The 8,979-nt window shown below is 42.8% G+C and overlaps 1 protein-coding gene across 1 annotated transcript in view; it reads right to left on the bottom strand.

Annotated features, from left to right (window-relative positions):
* LOC123514347 overlaps nt 1–1,677 on the bottom strand; it is a 16,565-nt gene extending 14,888 nt beyond the window's left edge. Inside the window, exon 1 of the mRNA XM_045272212.1 lies at nt 1,211–1,677. Coding sequence (XP_045128147.1) covers nt 1,211–1,496 — 286 coding nt within the window. The 5' untranslated portion in view covers nt 1,497–1,677. The remainder of the gene's footprint in view (nt 1–1,210) is intronic.
* Between the last annotated feature and the right edge of the window lie 7,302 nt (nt 1,678–8,979).

Genomic DNA, 8,979 nt, shown 5'->3' with positions numbered 1-8,979 from the left:
GAGAGAGAGAGAGAGAGAGAGAGAGAGAGAGGCGGGGGGAAGTGGGGCAGGTGTCCCGGGTTCAGAAGAAGGGACCGTAACATAGAGAATAAGGAGGAAAGTAGTCACGTGAAGTAATATTGTCACAAGAAGACCGTGTCGGGATCAGCTTTGAGTGATCTGTCTGCCACACTCAGCCTCCGGAACGACGCTGCTGCTGCATCATCGCGTAGAAAGTAATATTGTACTCTCTCTCTCTCTCTCTCTCTCTCTCTAGCAATATGGAGAGCGGAATTCAAATAACAAAAGAAATATATAAGAATTACAGAGTATTTATGTGTTCTCTATTTTTATTCCCTTTTTTTTATACTTCTTGCAACACTCCCGGCGTATCGTGAGACAGCAAGAACGTGAGTCGCGTCTGTCTCAGAGGAACCTTGAATGACGCATTTGCAAAAGACCTTCCTTCCTGAGTTCCCCACAGCCCTGCCCTTCTCAGCTTCCTCTGTTTTATATTCTCACCACCTGGGCGCATTACTACTTTTCTGAGGGTTAGTTATCTATGTGGAGCTGAAGATATGGCGTCCAATTCAAAGATGAAGATATGAACAAACCGGTTCATAAACAGTGATTGATGACTGGAATGAACCAAGTACTCATGTTGGTAGTGCCGCGTCAATATGGAGTTTTACTATTATTAGTTTATGTACTACGGTGATACGTTGGTTTAGGTGTATGCGTGTTCTTTATATTCTCTCAGTCGGTATATTCTGAGTAGTGGAGTTCGTTGACCGAAGATTAATGTAAAGCTGGCAGAGTCTTTCCCAGAGTACTACGTAACAAAACTACGACGGATATTAAGTGAGTAGGAAAAAGTACATGATTAAAAACACAAGTAAAGATGAGAGAGATGAGGAAAGTGATTGACCTCCCTTGAACTCGCGATATTTGTAATGTTTCTTTTCTTACCTTACAGGAGCACCTTTTATTTCTACTTTAGAGACACACGCACGTCAATGAACATTCTCGCTAAGTCAGAACCTGCAACGCTCTTCAAGCCGCCACCCCCACACACTTGAAGCCTCTCTGGCGGGCGAGACGGAATGGCGCAACACTTGGTTCCAGAGACTTGAGTGGAGCAAAAATGTAAGGAAACATTTGAATCACGCGGGCAGCAGTTATTGTGGTCGGTGGAGGGGTTTTAGTGCTGAAACACCCACTGCAGACTCACCTGCGGGATGGGGGTAGCTGGTCCTCACACCTATGCCACGGCAGAGACAGGCAGGTGGCTGGTACGCTGGGCGGATGAAGCCTCGCCTCACGCCGGAGTACACACTGGAGGTACAAATTGGCGAGCTGCTTAAGGAGGCGTCTTGAGTCTTCAGCTGATTTGCAGGAGTCGCCTGGAGTAGGTGCGGGGCGGCAGAGCAGCTCGGCGTCGGTGTGCGTGGCGTGGACTCGAGGGCGTGTCGTGGTGGAGGCTGTGGCGGCGGGGGGTGGTGTGAGGCGGGTGGCATGAGGGCTCGCTATTTACATAGTGGTGAGGGTGAGGACCAGGTGAGGGCCAGTGAGGGTAATGCCCTCGGCCACTCCAGCCACAAGGACGATGCTCCCGGCCCTCGACCCACCACTGTGGGCACTACGCGCGGTGCCCCACAGGCAAGACACCCACGTGGTCACCGCGAGGCTGACCCTTGAGTGACCCTCGTCCTGTATTTCCTTTAACGCCTCCAGCTGCTGCAGTCTTTCCGCTCACGCCAGCTCGCACTCAAATAACTACAATTATTGTTACATATGTAGGATAAATTTGTACTCTCTCTCTCTCTCTCTCTCTCTCTCTCTCTCTCTCTCTCTCTCTCTCTCTCTCTCTCTCTCTCTCTCTCTCTCTCTCTCTCTCTCTCTCTCTCTCTCTCTCTCTCTCTCTCTCTCTCTCTCTCTCTCTCTCTCTCTCTCTCTCTCTCTCTCTCTCTCTCTCTCTCTCTCTCTCTCTCTAGCGCTTGTATGCATACATATGCATACATATACATACATCTATACGTGCAAAATAGTTTTTCCTGTGCCCGCATGTAAGGGAAGGCGTTCAAGAAAACATGAATGTTTTTCTTTTCTTAAATTCAGTTGAAGAATAAAGATAATCAAAAACTTTCATCCGTTATGAAAGATGAAATGATTCCCTGGGAAATCTTCTCTCTCTCTCTCTCTCTCTGTTTTATATGTATATATATATATATATATATATATATATATATATATATATATATATATATATATATATATATATATATATATATATATATATATATATATAGACACACACTCACACACACACATAGTAAATGTAGTCTTACGAGTCTATTATTAGTCTATTCATATCATATACTTACATCCTTGAGGACCCTTTTATCCCTGAGGCTGTTCCCTTGTCCTTACCCCCTCCCCCTCCCATGCCCTCGCCTCCCAGCCAGCCAGCCAGCCAACCACATTGCCAGACTGCCCTTGTCCCCTTCCTCGCCCTATGACACTGGTGAGGTCTGATGACCTTATTGAGGTTTGATCGGTGGCGGAGGACGTGGGAAAACTTTGTCACATCCCTCTTTCCTCCGCCGGGCCACTGTGTGTCTGAAGGATGCCCGCTTTTGGGTGTCCTCAGCCTCACGTAGTCTGCGTCGCCGCTTCCCGTATTGGCGTCCACCACTCCACACTACTCGCGTCAATTATTTCCTCTCGTCTTCCTCAATATTCTTGTGGGTTACTATATACTTCCGATGTGTAGTACGTGGCATTTATAGAAATTCAAGTTCATAAGCCACTTTTCAGACCAATCAATAAGAGCGTCTGGATCTGTCATTTCGCAAAATCGGTTGGTGAGTCAACCTTATTAGCAATCTTGGTATCATCTAAGAATTTTAACAGTTTACTTATGATCTATGTCTTTATTATGGAAAGTATAGGTCTTAAGATTGATCCTAGAGGAACGCCACTATACTTGTGTTAATCCAGCTTGAAGATTTACCGGCAATTGCTGTATACGCGGCGAGGTTACCTGATATGCCGTGAGTTTTTAATTTTAATGATTCGCTTATAATGAACTTTATCAAATGCTTTCTGGAAATCAAAGTAGACAACATGTATACTGTCCTGGTATTATTATACATATTATACAGGTCTTGGAAGATATCAAGTAAATTTGTCAGGTATGAACGTTTATATCTAAGACCATGTTGGTTGTCCTTTATTACGTCACTTTCCAGGAATTGTACGGTTATATCCCTTAATTGTTATTGATTTCATAGATCTACCAACTACTGAAATGAGGCTTAAGGAAGCTGTCCTTTTTCACTCTCTCATCACTGTTACGTCTTGTTAGTCTCATGTTATTCCCCTTCTGGGTTTGTGCGACGGGCGAGGAACAGTGAAAAGTGTACTGTAGGTGTGCCTGCCTTGCTTGCTTTCGTGCTTATCCCTTCAGTGTGAGACAAACCTTACGTTTGCCGATCACGCTCGCCGCTCACACCGTACTGCATGAGCATCCCTCCGAGAATAAGTGACACTGAGTTTTTGAAGGCTTGTAGACATTGAAGAGCGCTTGATTCTTGTGGTGATTGATATATGTCACTGACTTCCTTGGATGGAAAGTTGTTAAGCTTTTTATTTATTATCAATACTTTTTTTGTATCATTATAATGCTGTGAGGCCAAGATTCTAATAAATACTGCATTACTTTCTTTTCTTTTCTTTTCATTTGTATTTATTTATCAGATAAACTTCTATTTATCTTTGTGCTATCATTTTTCTTTTTATTGGGGAGAAAGGTGCATAGCAGCCTGATGATGAAATGCTACACACACACACACACACACACACACACACACACACACACACACACACACACACTATACACACTCATCCCACACTGTTTAGTTCGCAGTTCTTCCCCCCACAACTCTTTCCATGGCTCCCTGATCCACCTCCCCCTCCCCACCGCTCCCCAGGCACTCCTAGCCTACGAAGTGCTATCTCTCGCGCCACGCTGTGAAAAATATGTTTATGCCTGTGTGAGCTCAACAAGGGGCTTATTCTCGAGCACGGGTGATACGACGGCGAGTCACACACACACACACACACACACACACACACACACACAAGGTTGACTTTCTCGTATAGTCATCTCTTCCTCTCCTCCTTTCCCTGACTGCGATTCAGGAAGACGGAAGGAGAAGAAGAGAAAGAATTGGAGAGCTAGAGACATGTACTGTTATTTTTTTTTTTTCGATAAGGTTTTATATGAAGGAAGATGGAAAAGGTAAAGTTTGACGTACGTGTTATGCCTTCATCCTTGATAGAGTTGGATTAAAAAATATTTATTGAAGTGAATTGGTTCTTAAATGCAGCAGTAGATGACTAGCATTATATAGAAATGAATTGGTTCTTAAATGCAGCGGTAAATGACAAGAATAGACACGGTAATCAAGGATATTAGTGTCAATTAAAGTCATTAGGGAGTTTTAAAATATCACCTTCTTATGCAATTATATCTCTTTCTTTTTCTGACTGCAATGATGGAATGTAGAGAGAGAGAGAGAGAGAGAGAGAGAGTGTGTGTGTGTGGGGGGGGACAAATAAAAGATACACGTCCTTATTTCTTCTTTTGTTTCCGCTCTCAAACTGCAAGTGATGGTGATGGGAAAGAAAAAAGGATAAAAACAGATAGATATATATGATTCCTTCCTTTCGTTATGTTCGTTAAAATATGCAGCTTCGAATTTCAGTATCTTATCAAGTGAATCTTTTTCCCCTTCACGTCCTTTCTTGTTCAGCATGTGATAAGGTGGCGCCATCTCTTAGTAAATTAGGGCGTTAACATCTGCTATTCTTCATTTATCTTTGTCAGGCACTGGACACTTACTTCCTTATTGGCCGCAAGAATCCAGTTACTTCTAAACCTCATCCTCATAGCGCAAACTGGTATGATCTGCTCTTCTCTCTCTCTCTCTCTCTCTCTCTCTCGTTGGTTGTGATTTGATATGATAGTCCTTTTCTTGTCTTCTCTTTTTATTTCTCCACTTTCATCATTAATTTCTTTCTTCATTTCGTCCATTTTTCGTCTCTCTCTCTCTCTCTCTCTCTCTCTCTCTCTCTCTCTCTCTCTCTCTCTCTGCTTTGTAGCGGTTTACAGGTTTCCTTGGCTCATTCCTGTCATATGCACTTAGGCTACGTAACTCTCCACGTTCCTCGGCGCGTGTCAAGAAGCGAGGATGTAAATCACACGCATTCTTCCCTTCCTTCATTCATCTTCTGTCTTGATCTCTCCGCCACACAGCTGCGCACCTTCTTGTGTTTCATCTCACGCGATTGAAAGAGGTCTGAAATTTCATCACGTCTACTGAGAGGCAACCAAGCATTAGCCCTTCAAACTGTTTGTCTTTTGTCTTGTTGTTGTTGTTGTTGTTGGAGTTGCTGCTGGGGTTGCTGTTAGTGTTTTAAATCCATTATTTCTTGTCCTATTTGATAACAGACCTTGAAGATTTCACTTTCATCATCTTCGTTATATTTCCTGTACCACTTAAAAGAGCCAATATTATATCTAATCTGAATTTTCTTATCCTTAAGCGATTATTTCCTTTACCCTAACCTGATAAACATCCTTGAGAATTTCCTCCATAACACGTTTGCAATATTCCTCAAAACCACTCAAACACTAAAAAAAGAAAAGAAAAAAAGTAATATCAATTCACTTCCCGCTTCCTCGTCGTACTCCTCGTCCTCCTCTTGTTCTCACTTCCCGGACGAGAAGCTGAGTGAGTTTCAAGTCCCTTATGAGTGTTTATCAGCCCCAAGGTGAGGAACACGGGCCACAGTGTTGGGTTGAGTTCCTGTGTCCCGGGAAGGCCTTGTCTGTCTCGTGTCTTGGTGGCGGGCGTTGTAATTTAGTGGAGGTTATGAGGATGGTGGTGAAGGCGAGGGGTGGGGGTGTAGGCGGGCGTAAGTGGGCTGGAAGATGACCGTCAAGTGCCCAATTGTGGCACATTGACAGAGAGAGAGAGAGAGAGAGAGAGAGAGAGAGAGAGAGAGAGAGAGAGATGTAGGTTTGTGATCATGGTATTCTCTCAGTGTGAATTAACCAATTTTCTGTTAATCGTAGGATTTAGAGAGAGAGAGAGAGAGAGAGAGAGAGAGAGAGAGAGAGAGAGAGAGAGAGTGTGTGTGTGTGTGTGTGTGTGTGTGTGTGTGTGTGTGTGTGTGTGTGTGTGTGTGTGTGTGTGTGTGGGGGGTGTAATTAACCTCGGTCGTCTGCTGGTCACCCAGCCAGTCTTTCCCATTACGGAGCGGGCTCAGAGCTCATAGACCGATCTTCGGATAGGACTGAGATCACAACACACTCCACACACCGGGAAAGCGAGGCAACAACCCCTCGAGTTACATCCCGTACCTATTTACTGCTAGGTGAACAGGGGCTATAGATTAAGAGGCTTGCCCATTTGCCTCGCCGCTTCCCGGGACTCGAACCCGGCCCTCTCAATTGTGAGTCGAGCGTGCTAACCACTACACTAAGCGGTGTATATGTATGTGTGTGTGTGTGTGTGTGTGTGTGTGTGTGTGCTTACATGGTGTTATTAATGGATCAAAGCAGCAAAATTAGACGACCTTTGCCTTCCTCAACAGTGCGCGAGTTCCGGAGTCTTGCCTTCCTTCAACACTTCAACGCCTCAACACTTCCTACTACCGCCTGTCCTTCTTCCTCTTTCTCTTTCTTTTTGCTTTGTTGATTTCGTTGTTTCTTTGTTTCTTCGGTCTCTCATTCATATATTCCCCTTTTTTTGACATCGTTGTTGTTGCTGTTGTTGTTGTTGTTCAGCATATTCTTTTATATCCTCTCTTGCATTTCTTTTTGCTAACACACACGTATATTTTTCTGCCTTTCCTTTCTTTCCTTTTTCTTTCTATTTCCCTTAGTTTGTTCCCTTCCCTTCCTTTCCGTTCCCTTCTCTTCACTTCTTTTCTCTTCTCTTTCTTTTCCTTCTCTTTCTTTCCCTTGCCTTCCTCATCACTTCCTCCTCATCACATCGTTCTTCCCCCCTCCCTCCTACACACACACACACACACACACACACACCTCAGAAAGTTAGCTCATGATGCGGGCAACGGGAATGACCTAAACAATACTGGTGGTGGTGATGGTGGTGGTGCAGACTCGTGTGTGTGTGTGTGTGTGTGTGTGTGTGTGTGTGTGTGTGTGTGTGTGTGTGTGTGTGTGTGTGTGTGTGTGTTTCTGCGTCTGCATGTCTTCATTTGCATAGATACGGAAGTCTCTCTCTCTCTCTCTCTCTCTCTCTCTCTCTCTCTCTCTCTCTCTCTCTCTCTCTCTCTCTCTCTCTCTCTCTCTCTCTCTCTATATATATATATATATATATATATATATATATATATCTATCTATATATATATATATATATATATATATATATATATATATATATATATATATATATATATATACATATATATATCTGTCAATCAGACAAATAAAAAAAAACGTATAAAACTCACAAAACACATAATTAAACAATAAACCATTACAGAAAATTAACATATAAACAAATAAATTAACCACTTCTGCCCATACTAATCTACCCACTCACCAATAACGCCAAAAATGTTCCAATTGAAACCAGAAATACCCTTCATAACCACGGACAGAATCGTCCATCAGACGCTAACACACGTGGAGGACCTCTTGAGAAAACAGACGCTACTGAGATACAGGAAAGCTCAATTGAAAATTAGGTGAAGGTTATAAGAGTCTTGGAACACGCAACTAGTGGTGACCTCGACCGTGAGCAAATGTAAAGGCTCCTTCCTGCAGCCGCGTCAGGTAGAGAAGGGAGGAGAGGAGAGGGAAGGGGGGGAGGAGGCGAAACAAGGAAGGAGGATCTGGGCATGGAGTATACTATGTGACGGAAAGAGGTTACAACACGACAAGGAAGAGGTCATGGAGGAAGGAGTGTATCAGGAAGACGTGGTGGAGTGGAGTTTCATAGAGTGTAAGGAAATGTACACTGTGAAAATGCCGTCATTCTAGCGCTTTTCTGTTGATGTGCAGAATAGTGCGCGTTCAGTCGTTTCTTTCCATATGTATTAACTAGAAGGACGTTATCGTTACCACTTGATGAATTGTCAAATTATTGTCAGCTTTCATAGTCAAATGAAAAACGAATGATGACAGTTTATACATAGCTGCCCCCAAAAAAAAAAAAAAAGTTATTTTAATTTCTACTTTTTTCCTAAAAGATAGAAATTGATATACCTTAAAGTTTGAAAATAGAATGAGATTAAACGATATGTTAGTAGAGTGGTAATATTGTGGCATAAACACAAGTCTGGGGAGCAGCAGTGATGCCACACATATCATTTCAATGGAGAGGTATAGGCAAGGAGGGAGGCAGCAAGGAGGAGAAACGGTCAGCAAGAAATAGAAAGAAAGAAATTACAAGAAAGGAGGCCCGTGCAAATTAGAGCTGGACACGGAGGTACAGTAACAAGCGAGAGATGGAAAGGAAGGGAGACTGAAGTATCCATGTAAGAGGCGATGGCAGAAGAGGAAAGGAGGAAGAGCACCGGACTTGGGGGTGTGTTGAATAAATCTAAACACTAAAGACTTGACTAATTGTAGAGTCAAGCCTGTGCTTACTGTGTGTGTGTGTGTGTGTGTGTGTGTGTGTGTGTGTGTGTGTGTGTGTGTGTGTGTATGTGTGGTAGTGCGCGCCTGTAATCAACAAGCATAAATATGTATATATGATAATGCATATCATATCATTATTAACAGGTGACAATAGTCACTTGTTTATGATATATATAACTGTACTGCTACCTGCTTACTACCGCATGTGTGTGTGTGTGTGTGTGTGTGTGTGTGTGTATATATATATATATATATATATATATATATATATATATATATATATATATATATATATATATATATATATATATTCATAAGTACA

Source organism: Portunus trituberculatus, chromosome 37 (assembly GCF_017591435.1).
Source record: "Portunus trituberculatus isolate SZX2019 chromosome 37, ASM1759143v1, whole genome shotgun sequence".
Taxonomy (NCBI): domain Eukaryota; kingdom Metazoa; phylum Arthropoda; class Malacostraca; order Decapoda; family Portunidae; genus Portunus; species Portunus trituberculatus.
This window is presented reverse-complemented; position numbering and strand designations above follow the sequence as displayed.